The 23,954-nt window shown below is 40.0% G+C and overlaps 1 protein-coding gene across 2 annotated transcripts in view; it reads left to right on the forward strand.

Annotated features, from left to right (window-relative positions):
• Positions 1 to 23,954, forward strand: part of NBAS (NBAS subunit of NRZ tethering complex) — a 297,038-nt gene that overhangs the window by 103,263 nt on the left and 169,821 nt on the right. For both annotated transcript variants that reach the window (XM_061622739.1, XM_061622740.1), the window contains exons 23-30: positions 668 to 821; positions 3,989 to 4,174; positions 5,273 to 5,446; positions 8,255 to 8,388; positions 9,814 to 9,876; positions 13,330 to 13,452; positions 14,712 to 14,814; positions 22,658 to 22,887. In XM_061622739.1, the coding sequence (XP_061478723.1) occupies positions 668 to 821; positions 3,989 to 4,174; positions 5,273 to 5,446; positions 8,255 to 8,388; positions 9,814 to 9,876; positions 13,330 to 13,452; positions 14,712 to 14,814; positions 22,658 to 22,887 (1,167 nt within the window). The remainder of the gene's footprint in view (positions 1 to 667; positions 822 to 3,988; positions 4,175 to 5,272; positions 5,447 to 8,254; positions 8,389 to 9,813; positions 9,877 to 13,329; positions 13,453 to 14,711; positions 14,815 to 22,657; positions 22,888 to 23,954) is intronic.

The following is a 23,954-nucleotide window of genomic DNA, read 5'->3' on the forward strand; positions in this document are numbered from 1 at the left end:
AGTGGTAAGGTAGGTAGAAATTCAGTCAGGATAGATATGTTGTCTCTGTGCAGACTTTTGCATAGTGTGTAAATATCCTCTGTTAGAAATAACAGTGGTGACCCTCCTGAATTATTATCTTTTTACATATTTTAAAAGGTACTAGTTCTTCAGATCAGAACTATTTATCATTTAACATGATTGAAAAAAGATAATCAAGCTGGACAGATATAGGTTACACTCACACCATATATTTGAGGCACTCTTATACCATTTAACAGTCATGGCTTGCCCCAAAGAATCCTAGGAATGGTAGTTTGTTAATGGTGCTAGGAATTGTAGCTCTGTGATGGGTTGCCTAACAACTTTAAGCACCCTTAACAGACTGTAGTTCCCAGGATTCTTTGGAAGAAGCCATGACTGTTTAAAGTGGTATAAGTGTGCTTTAGATGTACGGTGTGGATGTGACTATAGTCTCCATTGGATCAACATAATTTATGATCAGTTTATGATAATTAAAATGGCTTTTGAACCCACCTAATTGTTTATATCAATTTTGAAACTTTTCATAGGTGGGTTCTAGTGCATTCTGTACTTTTCATCATAAATATTAGCTTTATTATCATTTAGCATCATTTTAAAGTCATGTAGCATGTATATTTAGCAGCTATTTATCTGTGACACTTAGGCTGACTGTTGAACCAGCTCGTCAAGATGAAGGTGACTTTTTATATGACACTCAACCTGAATTGTTGAAATACAGAACCACTGAGCTTTCAGTAAACCTAGTCACGGACTGGTACTGGAAGCGAGCAGAGGAGATAGAAAACTACTCTATGCAGGTAAATCCAATATTCTAGTATATGTGCCCTACCAATGCTTCAAATATGACCTGTCTTATAGAGAGAGCACATCCGTTATACAGGCCCATTTGAGTGCGTGTCTGCCCAGCCTTCCACAATGTGGTGTCCTTCAGATATTGGTGGACTTTGATTTTCATTGTCCTTGACCATTGGCCATGCTGCCTGGGGCTGATGGGAGTTGTAGTCCAAAACATCTGGAGGACACCAGGTTGGAAGAGGCTTGTATATGTATACCATTATATATGTTACTTTGGATTTTATGTGCAATGTGCATGTAATACGTAAAGCAATATGTTTATATGTAATGCTACCTCTGAGTTAATGTTCTTCTGCGACTGAATGTCTCAGACTTAGTTATGGTGCTTGGTTGCTCATGGGCAGTAGTGGGTAGGATCATGTGATGTGGCAAAATATGCTTCCAGTCCCCTGGCTACTGTCTAGAGATGTACAAAATAAATCATAAATTATATAGACATATATTCAGATATAGCGATAGCAAGGAGAAAAGGGTGTGCCAGAGATGACACACAATTTAAAAAAATTCAAAGCAGTTACGATTGAGATGTGATTCAAAAGACAGAGAGAGAAAACAAGAGCAAATGATGGTCGCATCCCATTATGGAAGGGGCAAAGGGAGGAGTAAATTTATTAGTTTTAATAGGAGGAACAAGGTGGGACAGGTGTGGTAACGGGAATTGCGTACTGTTGCCATGAGCGTGCTGTTGTACATCATTGCTGTAGTCAGCATACATGTCATTTTCACTGCTGCCAACTTTTTGTTCCACTTGTGGAGCTTTGCTTCACATGCAGGGAATTGGCATTCAGGAGCAATTATATCAACTGCCTGAGTCGTTTCTCCATTCCAGAAGTTAACCAGGGCTTCAGTAGGATTGCCACTTTGAGTGACAGGAAAAATTATGTTCACTAATGCCTGGCATTTCTAAGCCTGGTAAAAACTAGGAAGCCAATCTAAAATGTTTGCATCTGGTTTTCTTATAGTACAGCATTCTGTTTTCGCTAGTTGCTCTTTTAATAATCAAATTGCCTATTAAGTATGCCAACAAAATCAGAGGACCCATAGCTTAGTGGTAAAGTACATGACATTTTGAGGTCACAGATTTAATCAGGATCTACCCTTAAGTCAGGATCTCGATTCAGGGCAGGAAAAACCTATACTCAAGACCTCAAATAACTGATATTTCACTGTCACAGTGATTGATATAATTCTTCTGATTCATTCATTTGTGGAAAAGGTCCATAACTTAGTGGGAGAATATGGTGGGACTTTTTTCCAAAAGGTCCCAGATCCGATCTCTGGAATCTCCAGTTAGAAAAATGTCTTCCTGAGATTTTGCCTTCCACCTGTCAGAGTACATAGTACTGAACCAGATAGACCAGTGGTCTGACTCTGTATGAAGCAGCTTTTTCTGTTCATACAAGTATTTTTACTGCTTTTGTGAGAGTTTCCAAGTTTATATTTTTAGTTGTTAAAAAAAATATTTCAGTATAAATTTATAGCAAAGAGTTGACTTATTCCCTTGTTTTAGATTGTGTTTCAATCTGAAACCTTTATCTACATTAGTTTAGTATAATAAAATATGTTGACTTCATTATTTAGTTTTGTCGCTCAGATTTTATGTAACTAAAAGACCAGAATTTTCACCAGCAGCATATTACCATCATTTCTGCTGCTATTAATAGACTTGCCATTAAATGTTTCAAATACAGTTGGATCAAATCCTTTCAGATGACCTTTCAGCTAATAACAAAATTATTAAACAATTTTCTGAAATATATGTTGAGTAGGATTTGGCTAGTTGTGTTAATTACTCCTTTCCAACTTTTTTAATGATTGGGCAAATCAATTAAATAAGAAAAAAACCTCTCCTGCTTACTGAAACTTTTCCAACTTTGTAAGCTTAATTTATAGGCTATTTTTATTCTCTAATTAATCACCAGAGGTACATTTAACTAGATATAAGATTTTAAAAAGTGTATACAAGCAGAACGCATGTCAGGTTATGATTGGATTCCATTTTTTAATCACATTAATTCAGGTGGGAAAGACTGGTACCATACAGGATATTCAAATCCAGAAAATAATTAGCTCTTTTTTTTTGGTCAAATAAGGGTCTAGTCCCGAGTCTTGCAGAGGAATAAAACAAAAAATCAAAGGACTAGGAATAAAGAGGCAATGAATGATCCAGACCAAATTCCCTTAATTTCTAAGGCCTTAAAACAAGGTATTTCTAGAGCTGTATTCCTCCCTGTGAGGATAGGGGATTGATTAAAATGACCCACCCCCATAAGCTAATGGATTCTGATGGATTCCTGAATGCTCTGGGGGATTTCCTAGTCGATAGTGGAGGTGACCCTGTTGAGGCTTTCATCTTGCTGAAGTGCTGACAGCTATTGACATGATCACTGCTGAATGCTGTTTTTGGTGCAGTGGAGCCCAAAATATTTGTCCCCCAAGTCCAAACTGATTCTTTCAAAGGAGTAAAGGGGGGGATAATCTAACTAAACTATATGGAATTTCTAAAGTCTTAGGCTTGGATCCAAAGAAGCACAAGTGGAAATCTGCTCATGTGATGGGAACTTCCCAACCCAAGTTCCTCATCAGTTTCTATCACCCCTGAAAGCCATTCCTGTGGATTAGGTGATCTTCCAAATGGCAAGGGAGGCTGCAGTGGGAGGAGGACCTTCTCCTGGAACATAGGGTTACCAAGGATGTACACATATTCTAAATGTGGTTGTATCACAGATTATACAAATAGCATTTATACTTCCTGCTGTTCTCTGTGAGGACAGAGAAAAATAGAAATATCTCAAATTAGCTAAAATTATATTCCTGCTATGCTAGACAGGGTAGAAATTATATCTGGGGACTAAACTTCATTCTGTCCACTCAGTTGTCATATGTGATTGAAAGAGTTCTGGAGACAGTGACATTAGTTAATGCAAATTACATGCTTAAAATATTTTTTCAAATATTGTGTTTTTATTTTATAGAAGTTGTATTGCAATTGTAAAGTTTTGTATTAATAATTCTGTATAAATGTATTGGCACCAGTTCAAAGTTGCTGAACCAGTTGTCAAGACACTCTGGTTTCAACTGTTCATTTTCTCTCTCTCTTAAAAAATAGGTGGATTGTGCTCTGTCCCTCGTTCGCCTGGGCATGGAGAGGAATATTCCTGCTCTTCACTCTCTCTGTGACAATCTGGTTACACTGGAGACACTAGTTTATGAGACAGGATGTGACGTAACTCTGAACTTAAAAGAGCTGCAGCATATGAAAGATATTGACAAGCTGAGACTCTTGTTGTTAAATGTATGTGCTTTGTTTTTGTGTTGTGATGGATTGCCCTAGGTTGGGTTGGATTTTTTTGTTTCTTGAAATCTCATCCTGAATAGGATGAAATACTATGATTGTCCAGCATCTGTCAGTTCAGTCTTGCCTGGATTTGGACTGATACATACTCCAGATGCCGGCTCAAGATGCCATAATTTAATATTTATGTCAGTGGGCTTAAGTGTGCTTTAAGTCTTGTGTGAGATTGTGGCCTGACTACTGTTTCTGGACGGGATGAAATGAGGATGGCTCACTGTCCGCAGCATACTGATGAGTCTGCATTCTAATCTTCCAGTGAGTTTATGGGTTAAGACATCACTTAACCATTTGGTTGTGGGAAGACCCTAGAACGAAAGCTCCCAAGCAGGAAGGTTCCCTTATCACCATCTTGTGTAAGTTTGTGGGTTTATATGTTGACTGAGCAGTGCAAGAGTTACTTCCATGTGGCCGCTTCCTGTATTGCTTTAGCAATGTTTATAGGAGGAAAAAGTCCTATGAGTCAGGTGACTGATATCCTTCCTTCTCATGCTACCATTGCCCTGCCTCTGCTATAAAAGTGAACAGAACCTATTGTGCATGTTTCATGCCTTTTCTTTGCTGAGTTTACTTGGTGCAGAGTGATGGGGCTACCTGGTATCTAGCAGATGCTGTGGGAGCAGTGGCTAAGTGTTGGGAAGACAGAGGTGACAGCCTGACCTGTGACCCCTAAGTTAGCCTACTGCCCTTTACCAAAGTTGAAGTAAGATTCAGCTGGCAGTCCTGTCAGCTTCTGTATATGGGATTTGTACCCAAAGGCGGGCACCATTTTGTCATTCCCCTCCGGCAGCAAAGTCTTGATCAGGAAACATTTTTTTAATGTGTAATGTTGCTTCATTTTTTAAATACAGAGATTTGCATTAGCACAATATGTAACTTTATGTTTATTTACAATAGCAACCTTTTTAAAAGCATTTGAGGATCAGGAAAAATGCTTAATAATCTTAGATTCCTTTTAACTACTTTGTAACTTTAGTTTTACTTTCTTTGCTCTTAATGTATATTCATCTTTTATTTAATTTACAACCATTGACATTTCAGTCATTGGAAGAAAGGTATGTGAAGAATGCTTACCAATGGATGGTGCCATTTCTACACCGCTGTGAAAATGAATGTCCTGGCATTGCTAATGAGCTTTTAAAGGAGTATTTGGTAACACTGGCAAAAGAAGACCTGAAATTTCCTTTGAAAATCTTTGAACATTCAAAACCAGCAGTAAGTTCAGATTACTAGTTGTGGCTTTATGTGTATCTGAACTTTTATCTTCCCCTACCTTGAATTGCAATTGCATGTACACTTAATAATGTAGCTTGTTTTGCTGATCAGTTTTGAAGATGGCTGTCATTGTGCAGCTTTTTAGAACTAGATATTTGTCTTGTTGATGCAAACATTTGTCTTGACAAGGTTAAAGTGGAATTTCTAATACACAGCTAATCTGTATCAGGATGTCAGGATGTAGCTTTAATCATTAATCATTTCTGCACTTACCCAGCAGAGTGGGCATTTTTGCATGGGAAGACTCTCTGCTGAAAGTCACTTAGATGCTGTTCTTCTGTGTTGTGAAGTCTGAATATATCTTACCAACCTTGCCCAATCATAGTGCTGTTTTAGTCTGCACTGCATCCCCTGATAAGTCATTGCTAAGCTTCAGTATGTGCTTCTTCCTCCCATGGGTGGAGGTGGGGAGATTGCATAAATTATATTGGGGGCACGTATGGGTTCGGTTGAACAGACTTATTTCAGAACCCAAGCCTATAGTTCTGTAGGAAAAGTGTCTTTGTCCAGGCCAGATACAAAATCTGGTACTGGAACAGTAAGGGGCATGAGCTCTCTTTAGGTGTTATTGCTCCCATGTTGCTCAACGCAGGAGCAGGGAGCAGAGGAAGTCATGTAGTCCTGTTCCTTAGCATCTGTGTGACCATCTGTAGTGATGGAGCCTTTGCATGTACAGCTGTATGCACAAAGGCTTGTGTACCACTCTGCTGCCCTGCATGATTGTGGCTTCTGGTCATGTGGAAGCCTTCACTCTTAACAGCTGCTTGCACAAAGGCTTTGTCCCTACAGATGGTTGCATTGTGCACATGGATACTCGTGGCTGGAGCTGGTTAGTGCAGCCCTGCTTCTTGTTGAGCAATAAGGGTGCGATAACACCTGGAGAGGGCTAAAACTGAAATGATATGCAGCAAAGAGTGATGGCGTGGACCCAACCTAAGTTGAAAAGGGTGGCCTACTTTTTAAAAGTTCCTCCTCAAAAATTTGGACTTTGCATTTGTCCCATTCCTGGGGTAGCACTTGAGGGAAGAGCAAACTGAGGTACAAATGAGATAGAATTTTACACTGTGGGAGTCTTGCTTCCCTTTCACATATCGGAGGTAACCTTCGGCCTCAAGTACACTACACATTCAGGAGAAGAATGAGGCCATTTGAATCCTGAGGTGGTGGAGTGGACAATACCAGACCGCAAGTGTATGGAGTTGCTATTTTTTAATCCCACACATAAAACAAGAAACTCCTAACCAATAAAGGAGAGGGATTCAGTGCCTAACCTGTTTCCTGTTGTGATAATTTTCTGCCTGTGGGAATGTTTTGTTTTTGTTGTTTTTATTGTTATGCTTTCAAAAATTTGATCTCTACCACCATAGTATACTGCCACTTATTCCCACTTAATTCCACTGCATATGTAGACTAGCTCTCAGAGTGGGGGAAAGGAATGGAAACGTGACAAGTCACACAAATGGGAAATTTTCCAGTATGAGGGCTTTACCATGCGTGAAGGTGGGCGGGAATATCAAATACTTCTGGTTTATACATTTAAAGCAGTATCATACCACTTTAAACAGTTATGGCGTCCCCCAAAGAATCCTAGGGACTTTAGTTTGTTAACAGTGCTGAGAGTTGTTAGGAGATGCCTCTTTCCCTCTCAGAGCTAAAGTTCCCAGATTTCCCTGTGAAGAGGGATTGATCATTAAAGCACCGTGGGAACTGTACCTCTGTGAGAGGAATAGGGGTCTTTAACTACTCTCACTGTTCAAAATACTCTGAGGCATTAGATTCTAGGGCAACAGAATTCCACAGTTCTGGGATAGCACTAACAATGCCTCTACCTGTGACCTTGAAATGTATGGCATGGAAGTTGATAGTAAGTCAGCACACTTGATCTACTTTAAACTGCACAATAGAATCTGGTGAGAAAGTCAGGCTGCAGTCCAATATCCATTTACCTGGGAGTAAGATCTATTGAGCTTACTGAGGCCTTCTTCTGAGGAAACATGAATAGGATTGCATTATGTTGGTTGTTTTAGACAAGGCACTTGCTCTGGATGTAATCACTGAAATGAAATGCAGAGGTAAGGGAAAAGAAGGTGCTATTGTAAGGGAGATTAATGTGGTCTTTACATACATTTGTAGTAACTTTCATCTTCTTGAGGCATTGTATTACCACTACAGATCCAGACTAAATTCACATCCCTGCATCCAAAGCAGCATCTTGCTAGGAAGTTCATTAATTCTATACTTTTTTGGCTGTGTACACAAGTAGATTGGCTATAAACAATTAGTCAAGGGAAGCTAGCATTCTGGTGCATATTGAAGTTATTTATGTGCAAATGAAGGAGATAGCATAATGTAGCTAAGCAAAAAGCTTTGGAATTACAAATGTTTTTATTTTAATAAACTGCCTGATGAAAAATATTGGGGTGTGTGTGTGTGTATGAGTGCATGTTTTTAAATGAAACTAGAAATATTTTGCTGTTCAAAACAGCTGCTGTGATCACCAGTTTCAAATGAGCTTCCATTGTTAGATCTGTAACTATGAAAGATATTCAACTGATAATTATTAAAAAACCAGGAAAGCCTCTGTAATTAACAAAAATTACTAAATTGGTCTTACATTTCTAATTGTGCTTAAGAGCCGGTTGACTATCACACAGATATATGGATGAAAATAACTGCAAAATGGGGTGGGGATGGGGAGACAATATTCTGGTATTCAGCAGTGGACATGGCCTTTTCTTTTTCTCCTAGTGTCAGCAAAAAATAATTTCCGATCAAGACCTGTTGATGATGATTGCGTTAGAATGTATCTACAGCTGCAAACGTGATGACCAGCTATCTCTGTGCTATGATATCTTGGAATGTCTCCCCCAGAGAGGTTATGGGTGAGTACTGCCATGTACCTAGCTCTGAGCATAATTTTCTTTTAAAAAGCTGAGCTAATGAAAATCCTTTACAGATGCTGTTTTTCACTGATTAAAATGTCAATAATTACTGTCCAAACAATAATGTGACCAAGGTCTAATTCCTACAATCAGCAGAATCAAGTGGTAAGGCTTTTTGTCTCTTTTCTCCTTGGACTGTCATGCTTCAGTTTGCAGGCAGCATACAGTGCTCCCCTCAAGAAGGAGGCTAGCATGAGAACTCGTTTGTAGATAAGCTGAGAAAATGGAGAATGGAATGCCATATATCCAAAAAATCAGGTTGGCATGTGGGTCACTGTCCTGCTGAACTTACCATGTATACTTCCCCTCCGGGTGCATACTGGCTGAAACATCCAATGCTGCCAGGGAATAGGCAAGTTGTAATGTCATTCTTAATTGCTCCCTGGGCTATACTTCACTTGTGGGGAGAGGCAACCTCAATGAGCCAATCCCTGCAGCCCCTTCCACAGGCAACCCCAGAAAGTCCAGCCCTGCAGCCATTTTCTCAGGTGGTACAATTTGGACCCAGAATGGACCTAATAGAGTTGAGTGGGAAGGAAGCATACAACCTGGGGATCATTCTTAACTTCACCTAGGGTAGAGGGGAGCAGTATAATGAATGATAGCCACCTAAGTCAGTGGTTTCCAGACTTTCCCCCCTATGTACCACAGGAAAATTACAGATGGTCTAGGTGGACCACTTAATGATTTTTCTCCCCTTTGAAGCAATTGCAATATGCTGTGCTAGATGTTGTATGATTTTTAATTATATTTTTATTGTTTCTTTCATTTCTTATAGCATTTTTTGTATTACAATATGAATTCCATAGAATTCAAATTGTAATACAATAAAATACGGAATAAGAAATAAAAGGAGAAATAGGAATACGATTACAAATAAATATGAATATTTGTAATTACAATTACAAATAAATATGACTATGTAATCTCCCATCTTCAAGTTCACAGACACACCATAGGCCACCCAAATGAAGCTTATGAACCACTTGTGGTCCATGAACCACAGTTTGGGAACCCTTGACCTCAGTCTGATGTTTAGAGCAATATGGAACCAATTACCTAGGGAGATGGTGGGCTCTCCAACACTGGAGGCATTCAAGAGGCAGCTGGACAGCCAACCGTTGGGTATGCTTTAAGTTGGATTCCTGCATTGAGCTGGGGTTGGACTCGATGGCCTTATAGGCCTCTTCCAACTCTACTATTCTATCATTCTGTAATTGTAAGTCATACTCAGAGCTGACACATTGAAATCAATGGAATTCCATTTATTTCAATGGGTATTCTGAGTATGACTTAGTTGGCTAAGTGTTTGTTTGTATTACATTGTTTGTTTTTAGCATGCTGTAATGTTTCTCATTCCTTCAGTCCTGAAACAGACATTACTAATAACCTTCATGACAAAGTAGATGAATTGGAACAAATTCTTAGGTAAGAAGCTCATTTCTTCATTCATCTCCCCCAATACTTAAACTTTATTAATCTAGCATTATGTTTTACAGTTCAAAATGCCAGTATTATTATGAAAGAGGGCTTGTAGGTCAAACACTACTGCAGTCTTATTAGAAATTACTTTTCGGACCTTAGCCTTTCAGTAAACACACGTTTATGTCTTCACTTTTTTCCCCCTTCTCCATCCTGGGACTGTGAAGGGCAATGCAGCATTGTGACAATATAGTAAAAGGAAACAGAAAAAGAAAAGACAAAAACATCACAAACCAGGAACCAGTACTTTAATATAGAAGCTCCTACAAACTTACTTATCAGTTTTTAACATTTTTGGTCCATGGGGCTGCTTAATTAAAAGTAAAAGGCTCAGATATACAGTATAGCCTGTTTCTAGTACCCCTCCCCACAGCCCCTGCTGCCAAGATCATTCCCTTTTAAGGTTCTGTAAACTTTTCAAGTTTTATAGTTTTTTGGAGTGTAATGATATTAAAAATTAGAAGCATTGAGATGCTAAATGTTTTAAACAAAATGGCTCTTCACATGGTAAATAATATACATATAATTTCATATGCAACTGTGTTTTTATCTAACTTTAAATAATCATTCACCATTTCTTTTGTTTATATTATAAAGATCCACATTTAACCCTCCATCAATAGAAAAACGTATTTGTATGAATTTGATATTCTAGTCAGATGTATCCCCCCAAAAGCCATGCAAATAAAATATCTGGTGGAAGTTATTAAGTATGATACCATTTGCAAGTAAACAAAATGTGTATATCATGCCTTTATTAATATTTTCTCTTTTCTAGTGTAGGAGAAATGTATACCAGTTATAAACAAATTTATTTCAATTGCATTTAAATATGCTGTTTTAACATGCATACAGTAAGAAGCCAGCTGTGTCAGAACAGAAAATAGCTTGAGGCTAGGTTGAAGCTAGAGACAAGAAAGAAAAACCAGTCCATGTGGGTAAGGGGGCACTCTGCACATGTATGTGTTCTGCATAATACAAGTACACACAAATAAACAGATAGGGACTTGTGGGGATATCTGAGTCACGGACAGAACAGTAGAGGAGATCTGGGGTGTGCATGTGTGCAAGATACCTAGCCAGTGAAGGTTGTCACTTAGGGAAAAGGGAAAATCTGGAGGGTCAGTTGGGGAATAACAAGCCATTCAGTACATTCAGCTATATAAGAAGTACATTCAGCTATATAAGAACTGTATAAGAAAAGATAGTAATATGAGCTTAGGGTGAATCTATGGGCCTGGACCCTGGTGGACTACTTTGGGGGGATTACTCCATTCGAATAATTGGTTGGGTTGTTAGGTTGGATGATCTGCTAGGATCCAGTCTGACAGAGCACCGCTGCTAACTCTAGTCTTTACCACCTTGGAATGTAAGAAATGTCTCTTTTTTTATATGCTTGTGTGACTGTAGTTAGCTTGCTCTTAGTGCTTGTATGAATCTCTGTGAGTTTCCAATAAAGCCTTTTTAAACCCTTTTAACAATATTTAAACTGCACCGGTTCTATTGGTGTACAAAGCCACAGGGACCAAAAATGGTAAACTGATAAAGAAGTTTGTAAGAGCTTCTATATTAAAGTACTGGTACCTCATTTGTGATGTATTTTGTATTTGTTTTATTAAAGTAGTTTTATTGTTTTTTTTTAATGCTGTTCGCTGCCATGATATTTTTAAAATGTTGACAATACTTTGCAAATAAATAAAATAATAATTAAAAATTCTCCTAAAATTAAAATTCCTTATATACACACACAGTTACATGATGCACTTTGTTCCTGCAATTGTCCAACATTATATTAGCTGTAGAGATGACACCTTCCTCTTTTCTTGGAGTCAGCAGTGGCAGGCCCTTCTAGTTCTTAGGATCCCTGCTTTGATGTCATGGGCAGGCTTCCTTTTATTGCAATCGTATGCCTCATTGTTTTTTTTACTATCTAATTTCTGCGACAGCAGAGCTTGGAAGTAATTTGTTACAAGTAACGAATTACTTCTAAGTCACTACTTTTTCGAGTAACAAGTGGGTAATTCCTTTACATTTTGATTGTAATAGAACTAGGAGTAATTTTATTACTTTTCTGGAGTAATTGTAATGTTTCCAGCATTACTTTGGGGCATTACTTGGGGGGGGAAGCCGGGGAAGTCTTCTGCTCCTCTGATTTGTGGATGAAAATCCTGTGCCTCAAACTGGGCTTCTGTGCAGCGTCGCTCTTCCCTTATGCTCTGTGAGTGGGTAGGAGGTTACGAGGGAGGAGGTGGAGAGTGAGACAGGGTGGAGTGGAGAAAACAATTGTTTAAAAAATGGATGGTGGTGGTGAAGAATAGAGTGGAGGGGGAAAGGAGCTGGAGGGCAAGAACACGGATAAAGAAGGAGAAGGAGGCAGCAGCAGAATGGAGATAAAGAACTGTGGAGGTGAAAGATGACAATGTGTGTGTGAATACTGTGTTTGCACTTGGCACACAAAGTGACCTCCACCACCCTCTCTGGCTACTGTGCTGCATTTGCAGTATTTTAACTTTTTTGCATCTCAGGGGAAAATGTTTGCTTGGGTGAGTGTCCCTTAGTTGGTGGCAGGGCAGGGTCCAGGACAGCCTTTCCCAACCAGTGTGCCTCCAGATGTTGTTGGACCACAACTCCCATCAGCCTCAGCCAGCATTGCCAATGGTCAGGAAAGATGGGAATTGTGGTCCAACAACATCTGGAGGAACACTGGTTGGGAAAGGCTGGTCCAGGAGGTGGTTAAGTGAGAGAGATTGTGCTTGCTGGCTGAGTTGGGGGGGTTGCACTTGGTTTGACATGCAAAGATCTGAGTAGTGGCCTCTGCCTCCCTCTCCACCTCCCTTACCAGCAGAGAGACCACTATTGTTATCTTATGGATAAAAAGAATTATTCTGCTACCTCTGTATGTGAGTGTTTATTTTGTAGGTGTTTTTTTAAAAAGTAACTGAAATGTGATTGTAGTGATTACTTTTGAGAAAAGTAATCAGTTACTTTCAGAGAAATTGTAAACACAACGGTAATTACTACTTTTTGGGCCATGTAATTGTAACTGTAATTTATTACTTTTAAAAAGTAATCTTCCAAGCTCTGTGCACAAGATGAAGAACAACTCTTTTGGGATGAGTTGAAGGGTCTAACCTGTTATGTAGCTTTACATTTTACTGCTCAGAACATCGAGGACTGAATGTCATAAAATTCCTAATAAATTAAATCTTGATTGTGATTTGAACTGACTTGAATTTGCCTTTTGAGACCTTTTGCTATGTATTTTTCTTTTAATTTTGTATCTTAAGAATGTGAGATCCCTCCTGGGCCTCTTGGTCATAAAACTGTCTTGGGGATATGCCAGGCAAGGTTTAGAATTTGGCTGAATATCTGATGATGCTCTTATGATTACTATTGCAGTGTATCAGAACTCTTGGAGAAGCATGGACTTCAGAAACCTGTATCCTTTGTGAAAGACACACAAAACAGCCCAGAAGAAGCCCAGAAGCTGATGATTAGGTTGACTAGGCACACAGGTCGCAAGTGAGTAACAGGTGGTGGCGGTTCTTAGCAAATGTGATTGGACTTCTTGTTTCTGCTCATGAGTTAGCTTGGAAATAAATATTTCTGTTACATGTATAGCATGAAACATCTGAAAAGGTTAGTCTCTATTATATTGGTAAGGCTTGCTATAAAATTCAAGGGTGATGCTTAGATATTTAACGTATCAGCAGATGAAATATTGTGCATAGTTTTTAAAGGGGTCAAAGCATGAACAGTTGAAGCTGCAGTCTTAAGAATAGTTACATGGAAGACAAACTGTGAATACTAAGGACTGACCTCCAAGTGAACAGGCCTATGATTGCAATGTGAGATGCCTTTAGCTGCTCAGAAGGTAGTTTATTTGTTTGCTTCACGAGGAAGATAGTTATAGAACCTAGGGGTGGTGGTAGAATTCCCCCTTAAGGTTCTAAGCCTTGGGAATAGTGAGCTGTAAGAATGGGAAATGGCTTTTCCAATATGAGGTGAAGACAGAAAGAGGAAACAAGCCAGAAAAAAATGCATGGGAGAGAGGAAGTAGGATGCAAGTAATGCGGAGCGAACTGGCATATGTGAGTGACATTAATACATCAATGATTTTATGGCCCAGGGCATTTAGTGCACAGCAAGAGCTAGCAAAGCTCCAGAATGATTGTTATGCCCCTTGTTGCGCATGAATTTATTTCTTATGGTCTGGACAAAAATGGCAGATTCAAGCACATGTCTTCTCCTCTTACCTGCTTTGGGTTTGTTGCACATGAGAGCACAAATACTGCCCCAGTTTCAAGGATCCATTGTCCATGAGGTACAGAGCAAAATTGCAGGTTGGCTCTTGGTGGACAGCACGGCATAGTAATTTAAACCTGTCCTCTTTCTCAGTGTAGGTCTTGGGTTCAAATTATGCTTTGATCTGTGTGATTGGGAAGTTTGGTCTGAAAACTTTTGAAAAAGTTAGAGAGCCAGAATATCAGATAAGAGATGGAGCTGTGTGCCATTATGTACCTGGATGAAATCTCCTTTTGGTCATGGACTCACTGGGCAAGCTACTCAGTTCCCCGTCTGTCATATGGATATAATTAAAATTGTCCACCTTACAGGAATGTTGTAAGGATTGCTGACATACTGTGTATGAAATACTATACAAATGTTACAAGCATCTAGCATAAGTGTTGTTTCTCTGCAAATGCTTGATGGAAGTATTTAATTTTGTATTCCCAAATCTCTTAAGCTGCTGTAAATATTCACTTGTTTGTCTCTTAAAGGCAGCCTCCTGTTAATGAGATGCACTGGATGAGATTGTTGCAAGATATGTTGGATATGCAACAGAATGTCTACACATGCTTACAACCAGACACTTGCTATGAGGTGAATCTTTCTGTTTTTAAGTATGTGAAAGAACATGTTTTGTGTCAGCTGTAACTCATGCACTTATGGTTAATTCTGAATCTGCACCTACAGTTGCACAATCCTAGTTTAAGTCTTTAAATATATGCTGAATTTTCTTTCTGAACATTCAGATTGTACTGTTGCCCAGCTTTCTTGACCATTTTAGTGATAAATAACTATTTCAAATGATTTTTGTAACTAGGGTTTCAGAGAAATAGTTCTCAGGAAAATATCCTTTGGGATAAGTACTCACATCTAATAGGCGTCAGGCCCACCCTGCTAATTGACTGTTACCTTCTGATAAATTGCAGCCAAATAAGTGGCCAGATCCTGTTACTCCTAGTGTATGAAGCAAAGGCCATATCTGAAGAAAGCCATTATTGATTTTTAAGATTTATATGCTGTCCTTTTTCAGAAAAAAACCCCAGGACAATAAGATACCTCTAAAATTATCCAATGTAAACCAATACAGTCCATTCAGCTGTCCTCAGATCCTTATGGCTAAGCGGCTACATACATAAAATCCTTAAAAATCATAAAGAGGGGGAGAAAATAAGTAGGAGTGGCCATCAGCTGAACCTCCGGGTGGGGGGATGTTCTACAATCAGGGTGCCACAACCAAGAAGGCAAGCGAATGAGAGGTCATGCCAAAGAGAGGCCATGAGGGCACTGCCAAGTTGTTCTTTTTTTTCCCCCATCCTCCCTTTTAAAGATACTGTAGACACTTAAATATTGCTGTTTTACAAATAGTTAGCACACAACTAAACTGGAAAATGTCATACTTTGGTTCAGAATGGGACCCTGCTGTCGCAGTTGCTTCTTGGCTGAGAGAAAAGTTGTGTAGCCTCCACCTGTTCTGGTTTTCTCCCTGTTCTTCTCCTTTGCAAAGAAACAGTGGACACTTAGATATTAATAAAACTGCAGTGTTTAGCAGCTAAGTATTGGCTCAGAAGGGCTCCCTGCTGTCACAATTTTTAGTGTGTTTTTATACCAGAATAATTGTACATTACTCAGAGGTAAGTCCCCACTGAATTCCATGGGGATTGCTCACTGGTAAATATGTACAGGATTGCAGCCCAAATGGACTAATTAGTTTTAAAGGTGCCACACAAGACTGTTAACAATGGGCCCCATGCATTTCCAGATCTATGGGGAAATATTTTCCCCCTCCTCCAGCTTATTCACTTTTGCATCTTTTTTTCTATAATGTGGAATAAAATGCAGGGAAATTAAGTGGACTAGGACCTGGGAGAAGACAGTTAAAATTGCCACTCAGCCAGGAAACTCACTGTGTGACCTAGGGCCAGTCACTGTATTTCACCCTAACTCACTCACAGAGTTGTTGTGAGGATAACATGGAGAAGCCATAAATGCCACCTTGAGTTACTTGGAGTAAAGGTGGAATGGATGTAAATGTAATACTAATCAGTAACGAATACTCAAAATAAAATAAAAAAATCATCTCCAGTCTACCTGTCCCTGGTTTTGAATTGGGGGAGGGGTGGATGTGTAGGTTTGGAATCTTAAAAAAATCAACCTAGAAAAAAATGTGGACCAGAACTAGGATTTTCAGACCTATAAACATTGAACGTTACATGTAGGTATGCGGCAAATCCAATATGTGGCTGACTGCTGGGACGGGCTTGCGGGGGACAGGGTTGTGCAGGCAGAGTGTAATCCAGGCTCCCATACTATATATATAAACTCTGCACACTGCTTTCTGATCTGAACCATCCCCTGTAGCTTCCTCCTTTTTGTAATGGGATTTAAAATTTGTCAGGGTTTTATAGCCTTTTATCCTCACAACAACTCTGGAAAGTAGATCACAGTGCCATTTGAGCAAAACAACTGAACAGTATTACCACCTTAAAGACTGAAAAATGTATCATGGCATAAGCTTTCTTTGGTGAGAGACCACTTCATGGGATGCAGCATTCTTGCTAATCCATGAAGTTTAGGTAACAATCAAGGCAAGATTAGTGTGGCTGAGAACCCTGGTGCAGTTTCCAAAAGAGGGCCCCTTTCACCTGGAAAGGAGCATCAAATAAGGTACTACAAAACAATATTCAAGACTAATAAGTTTATTATGTCATAAGCTTTTGTTGACTACAAAAAATACTTGGTAGTTTCACAATTCTCAGCCAAACACAAAAACATTTTGTCAGACTTGATCAACACAAAGAAAATACTCTGTGCATGTGCAATTTCACATTTTAATTTCACTTAACTCATTGTTTTTGCTCCTTGCCTTACTTAGTGATGTATCACAGTTATATTCCACCTTTTCCCTCAACAGCTCAAGGTAGTGTACATGGTTCTCTCCCTTCCCATTTTATCCTTACAACAACCCTGTGAGGTAAATTAGGCTGAGACCCTGCAACTGGCCCAGTGAGCTTCATGGCTGAGTGGGGATTTGAACCCTGGTCTCCCAGGCCCCATTCGGACACTAACCATTATTCCTCACTGGCTCTCACATTGGCCTTTGGGCCAGTTACCAACTCCCAGCCTAACCTACCTCATATGGCTGTTTCGGACATACAGGTATAAAAGGAATAAAATGCAAAAGGGGACTTATATTGTAAGAATCAAGTTTTTTATTCCTTTTGCCAGAATGAAGCATCTTTGTATAATAAAGAGTTATTTTTCTGCCAACCCCTTTGCAAATTAGTGCAGCTTCAAGGCTTCAACCAATCTTAATCTGGCCTGATGACTGCATGGTTTAGATGCATAAATTCCACTTGTGTTCAATTGATTTTACTCTCAAATTAGTGTGCACAGGAGATTGATTCCTAAGAAGAATTATCTTAGGTCTGAAACCACTGGGAGTAGGGGACTGTGGAAAGCAGAATGATTTGCTTCCATTTTTTAAATAAACCCTTTTACTATTTATTTTTACAGGTAAATTAGCAAGGAAAAGTGTTGTGTGAGCTTTCAGAATAGAAGGGTGGGTGGGACATGAGGAGAGTAGAGATTTCAGCAACCTTCTGCTCCCAACTTTCCAAAAGCCTTTGGGAGCAAGCATACTTGCAGAAGAGGACAACTACCAAGCATGTAGAGAAGCAAGGGTGGGCATGTAGAGAAATGGCAAAATAACTCATCTTCACCAGCTATACCCCACCCCAAACAGTCCATCAATGGGATGAAGAGGATAAAAATGGCTACAAAGCATGATGGCTGTGCTCTGCCCCCATAGTCGGAGGTCCAAATCGTCCAAATACCAGTTGCTGGAAACTGCAGGAGGGGAGACTGCTCTTGGTTTTTTTTTTCTTTTCTTTTAATAATGTTATTTATTTAATTTTGAGAATTGCATTATTTTATTGATGTATGTATTGCTATATTGTATTATTGTATTTATATATTTTGATTGCTTTATTGTATGTACACCGCCCAGAGAGCCCTTGGGCTTAGGGCGGTATATAAATTAAATTAATTAAATAAATAATAAATAAATAATTTGCACTCAGGTCCTGCTTGTTGGTTTCCCATGGGCAACTGGTTGGCCACTGTGAGAACAGAATGCTGGAATAGATGAGCCATTGGTCTGATCCTGCAGGCTATTCTTATGTTCTTACCAAGTATATGGGCATACAGTCCACCATTTCTCCTCCCAATCCCCCAGTAATATCCCCCAGCCTATTCACAACAATTAATTCAAATAGTTTAAAAAGTAAAAAAAAGATAAATGTTTTTTATATAAAGATACTCACGCTATCCCCATCTGCTAACAAATGCTAATAAAAAACTATTCCTGCCTCCCTGCTTGCCTACAAAGAGCCTACTTTGAGGTGTGGCCTTGAAGGTAACAGTTCCTTGCCAGGCCCAATTCAAGGTGTTGGTTTTGACCTTTAAATCCCTACACGGTTTTGGCCCAGTCTATCTGAAGGAGCACTTCCAGCATCATCAGCTATGCCGCCTAACAAGACCGGCCTCAAAAGATCTTCTCTCTATCCCACCAGTCAAAACAGCTAGACTGGTGAGGACCAGAGAGAGGGCTTTTTCAATTGTGGCCCACACGCTATGGAACTCCCTTCCAAATGATCTCCGTTGTTTTAAGGGGGGGGGGAAATGTGATGTTCCTGTATTAGAGTAAATAGGGTAAGTGCTGTTTGTATAGGAGATACATGGTAAGTAGAATGAAAGAGGAAGGGGGAGTGAATGGGCAGTAGAATGTTGGATGATTGGCTGAATGTTTAAAATGGCTGACAGTATAAAAGGAAGAATGACAGTGGAATCTGTGTGGTGATGAAAGTGAGTGGGTTGTTTTGGTGGGTTTGAGAGAGTTGTTTGTCAGGAGAGCGTGGAGAAGGAGGGGGGTGGAGTTCGGATTAGTATTAGATAAAACCATATGCTTATGTGCCTTATGAAGAAATCTCGTTATCTTTGTTATATTTAATAAAAACTATATTTGGTTTACCGAAGGCCTGATCCTTGGCTGGGGTTTCACAGACCAGAAGGGAGGGTAAGGTAATGACCAAGGCTGAAGGGAAACTGTAACAAATGGTGGCAGCGGTGAAGAGAATAACACCACAAGTATTCAGAGTCTCTGGGACTACTGGTTATAGGACGTGACTGGTGGTTGCCTAGCAGGGGGATCTGTTGAGATCTGTGCTAGAGCGGGGAGAGAAACCATAAAAAAGGACAGTCCGGACTGGTGGAGTCCCTGGTGGTGCCTAGAGACAGGCAGTAACCACGAGCAGGTAGGAACCTGACAGGGAGAGCCAGGGAAGGGCGTCACACGTATTCCTGTATTAGTGTAACTAGGGTAAGTGCTGTTTGTATAGGAGATACATGGTAAGTAGAATGAAAGAGGAAGGGGGAGTGAATGGGCAGTAGAATGTTGGATGATTGGCTGAATGTTTAAAATGGCTGACAGTATAAAAGGAAGAATGACAGGTTGACCATTGTACTGTACTGTCACTGAGTGTTTTTCCATCAAGTCTGAAAGTCTGGAGAAGCAGTGTTATCAGCTCAGCCTGGCCTGAGAGAGCAGACATCCAAGGCCAGTAGTTGTCATGGTAATGGGAGATAACAGCTTGGGAAAAGTTCTAACTGTTGATGTTATAGTGTCTGTCTTACTTTTGCTTTTGAAGAGGGAAGAAGGGGGGGAACTATGCCTTAAGCCTTAATGTCTCAGTAAAGACTCTTAAAACTTTCTCAAACCTCTGTGAAGTTTCTTGCTCAACTTAACTCCAAAGTAACGTTCGCTGTCACGCAACAACGCTCACACATCAACAGGGTTATGGGCCCAGATCCAATGCGCGTTACACAGGAGTAAGTGGACTGTTCCACATGTGACGCCCTTCCCTGGCTCTCCCTGTCTGGTTCCTACCTGCTCGTGGTTACTGCCTGTCTCTAGGCACCACCAGGGACTCCACCAGTCCGGACTGTCCTTTTTTATGGTTTCTCTCCCCGCTCTAGCACAGATCTCAACAGATCCCCCTGCTAGGCAGCACCACCAGTCACGTCCTATAACCAGTAGTCCCAGAGACTCGGCCTGAGTCTCCCTCAATTAGGTTACCTCTGTGACTGCGTGCTTAAGCTGTCCCAATCCCTTTGATTTACTCAGACTGCTTGTGGTGTTATTCTTCCCTTCCCCGCTGCCACCATTTGTTATCCTACAATGAGTTTCCACCAGGCCATGAAGACCTGGCTCTTCAGGCAGGCCTTTGGGGTGGGCTAGATTTTACCATTATCGCTTTTAGATTTTAATGTTATTGTATTGATGTGTCATTTTGTGTTATTTTGTATGTCGCCCAGAGTGGCTGGATGGCCAGCCAGATGGGCGACTAAGAAATCCAGTAAATGGGTCTATTAAAAAAGTAGCCCATTTAAGCTTAGATACTAACAACAGGATGGAGGAGGAAACTGCACAGTTGGGGCAAATAAACAAGTAGCAATGATAAGGTTTGAAAAATTGTGATCACATGGTTCTTCTGTCTGGAGATAGATGGGTGGGACCTCCTGGCCATACCAATCCTTTTGTATTGAGATTGGCTGAGTGGTGAAGAGAGCTGATTCACCAGACAAGAGGAGATTGACAGAAAAGTATCCAGGAGTTTCTCTATGTTGAAATAGATGGTGGAAGAATGTGTTGGACAGGAAAGAGTGTGTCTTTGAGATTCTTGGAAAAACTTTTTTTTTAATTGTTGGGCACTTCACTTGGTAGGTCTGAGCCCTGGTAGCCCTAATAGATCAGCCACCACTGCATAGACCTCCGTTAGTGATGGTACTGTCAGGAGGGAGGGCTATATCACATTATTCAAACATTTGCAATAGAACTGGGTGGGGAAGACCCAGATGACCCATTCTGGCTTTTCTCCCTAGCCAAGTATGAGATACAGGGTTGGGGGGGGTGACAGTGGCAAAAACCCTAGCTCTGAGCTCCTGCCTACCCTATAGCTCACTGAAGGTAAGGAGGAAGGAGAGGGCATGTTGCTAGTGACACACTGCTAGCAAATTCCTACAGTTTGTTCTGTGATAATATTTTTTTAATGCTCAGAGTTTCTTGCATTCTAACAGAATTATTCTGAACCATTGCAGAATTATAGAAGACATGAGATGTATGGTTGGGAAACTTGACTTTCTTAATATACAAAAAATCTGACATCAAATTGCTAACTAAACAATGGAATGACAAATAACTTGCAAGTTTATTAAATGGTTCACTGCGCAGAAAGTTCATTTTTAATAATGTCACTCAGGGTGCATATAGAACTTTGATAGATGTTTTCCTGTTTGCATTTAAAGTGAAATGCAAAGTTCTGTTTCTGCAGAAAATAATCTGCATTCAAGACAAAATTAAGGTTCGTGTTTGAATATGTGCTGCCACTTTTCTGTTTCATAGTGTAGTAGTTCAGTGAGCCTTTATGTTGTGTAATTTACCTTACAAAATTTGACATCTTTTGAACATTTCAAATTATTGTCAGTCTTTTTTATTCTAGACTTTATTGCTCATGGTTGCTAATTTCTAAGACTCCTGAGAGATTCTGAGAGCAAATTAGAATGCTTCTGAAGAAATTACAGGAAGAAGTGGCATCTGGGATTTAACTCCAACTTTGAAATTTGTTACTTAAAAAAATGAATAGCAGTGCATACATACATCATGTCAGGGGAAATGTGATATAATTATAGCTCTTATTTCAAGATATTAGAATTGAGTGGAGTACTGAACAGACTTTAATATTAGTATCCTATCTGAGTGCCTTGCCAATGCATTAGTGTAGGAGCAGTGAATCGAGTGCCCTCCAGATGTTGGACTACAACTCACATAATCCCTGACATTGGCTGGGGCTGATGAAAATTGGAGTCCAACAACATTTAGAGGGTCAGAGGTTCCCCATCCTCACATTAGCCTTTCTTCTAAAGGGGTATGATGAATTTGACTAGTATACTTTCTTGGGTGGGGTTGCTTCTTGGCCTGTCCAAAACCGTCAAAAAAAAATTCATGAAATATACTTCTCTTCAGCTGTTTGTTGAGTGTCTTTTAAACTGTGAGTGTGCACACAACACACCTCCTTGGCTCAACCACCCTGAATAATCCCCAGCTCAAAGAGTGGATCCCCAATTATGTCTCAGAATTCTCTGCAACATACGGGAATTCCACAGTGAACTCTAGTGCTTCCTTAGCAGTCAAGGGTTTCCTGAGGGCAGCAAATTAGGTTGTGTTTCCATTTCAGCAGATGATTTGTTAAAATTGAATTTTTATAAGTCTAGACTTAGCTGAATGCTGTCCTAAATATTTTTTCCCAAGCAGATAGCTATGCTTGACTATTTATCAAATGTGAAATTTGATTGTATAACATTTACTCTTTTTATTTTTAAGATTTTTACAGAAAGTCTCCTGTGTTCAAGCTGGCTGGAGAACATCCATTTAGCTGGGCAAATGATGCACTGCAGCGTTTGGTCAATAGATCCCCCACTTAGTGTTGCTTCTAAAGGAAAAACACAATACAGAGTTTGCTATGAGAAAAGCGTTGAATTGGTTTTGGCTGCTAGCAGAGAATACTTCAATTCTTCAACCAGTCTGACTGATACTTGCATGGATTTGGCCAGGTATTCACAGTGCATTGAACATTATTTTTCCTTGTCTTTTAGGCTATGATATTTACTTGGAAAGACAAACCTTTTATGATTTTGTACTGTTTTGCATGCTTGAACATTTTTCTTGGATGGCCAAGAGTTTCTAAAACAACTTGTTCTACTAAATCAGTTCCTGATTTGATTAGATGTCTTTTGCTTGATTCATTATGAACCATGGGCACCAACAGAAAGTAGGAAATATTAGCTAATGGTTTTGGAAGTGGAAATTATTACTCTACCCGTATAACTTGTACAACTATGAAATATCAAGAGGTTTGCTGTTTATGGGACATGTTGTTGTGTCCACCTGTACATGGTTAAAAATGTGAGGCATACAGTAGGGCCCCACTCATACAGCGGGTTACGTTCCAGACCCCCACTGTAAAGCAAAACCGCTGTGAAGCAGAACCCATTGGCTAACATTGACCAAAATGGTGCCCGACGGCAAAAAAATGCCATAAAAGCGGAACAAGTGCTGTAAGAGTGGGGCCTTTCTGCAATTGACAACCGCTGCATTAGTGGAACGCTGTGAAGCAAAGCGCTGTGAAGCGGGGCCCTACTGTACATGAGCACAAAAGATGAAAATGAATCTTTTGTGTAACTGGAGGTGGGGCACCTCTAGCCTGCAGGGCAATTTTAGTCTGGTAGGCCTCCTCTTTTGACCCAGGAAACAGGTGTGGGGCAGGTGGAGATGCAGCTGGATCAGCTGCTCGTGCTTCCAATCCCTGCAGAATGCAGGATTGAACTCACACATCAGCTGATGGGCAGGGAGTTTAATCCTGCTTGGGGTTTCAGGGCAGTTTTTTTCTGATCAGGAAGGGGTTTGCATTGAAACCCCTGCTAAAGCAAAGGTTTTTTCCCTTCATTTTAGCAGAGGTTTCAGTTGCCCCTCCTGGAGCAAGCTGTTAGGTGGTGGGGACATGCTTTTCTTCAAAAGAGGGAAGCTCAATGAAACTGCTGTGAAAATGAAGGAAAAAAACCTCAATTTTAGTAGTGGTTTCAGTTAGAAAATGTGTCCTGAACCAAGGCAAGCCCCATTG

The sequence above is a fragment of the Rhineura floridana genome, chromosome 4 (genome assembly GCF_030035675.1).
Source record: "Rhineura floridana isolate rRhiFlo1 chromosome 4, rRhiFlo1.hap2, whole genome shotgun sequence".
In the NCBI taxonomy this organism is placed as follows: domain Eukaryota; kingdom Metazoa; phylum Chordata; class Lepidosauria; order Squamata; family Rhineuridae; genus Rhineura; species Rhineura floridana.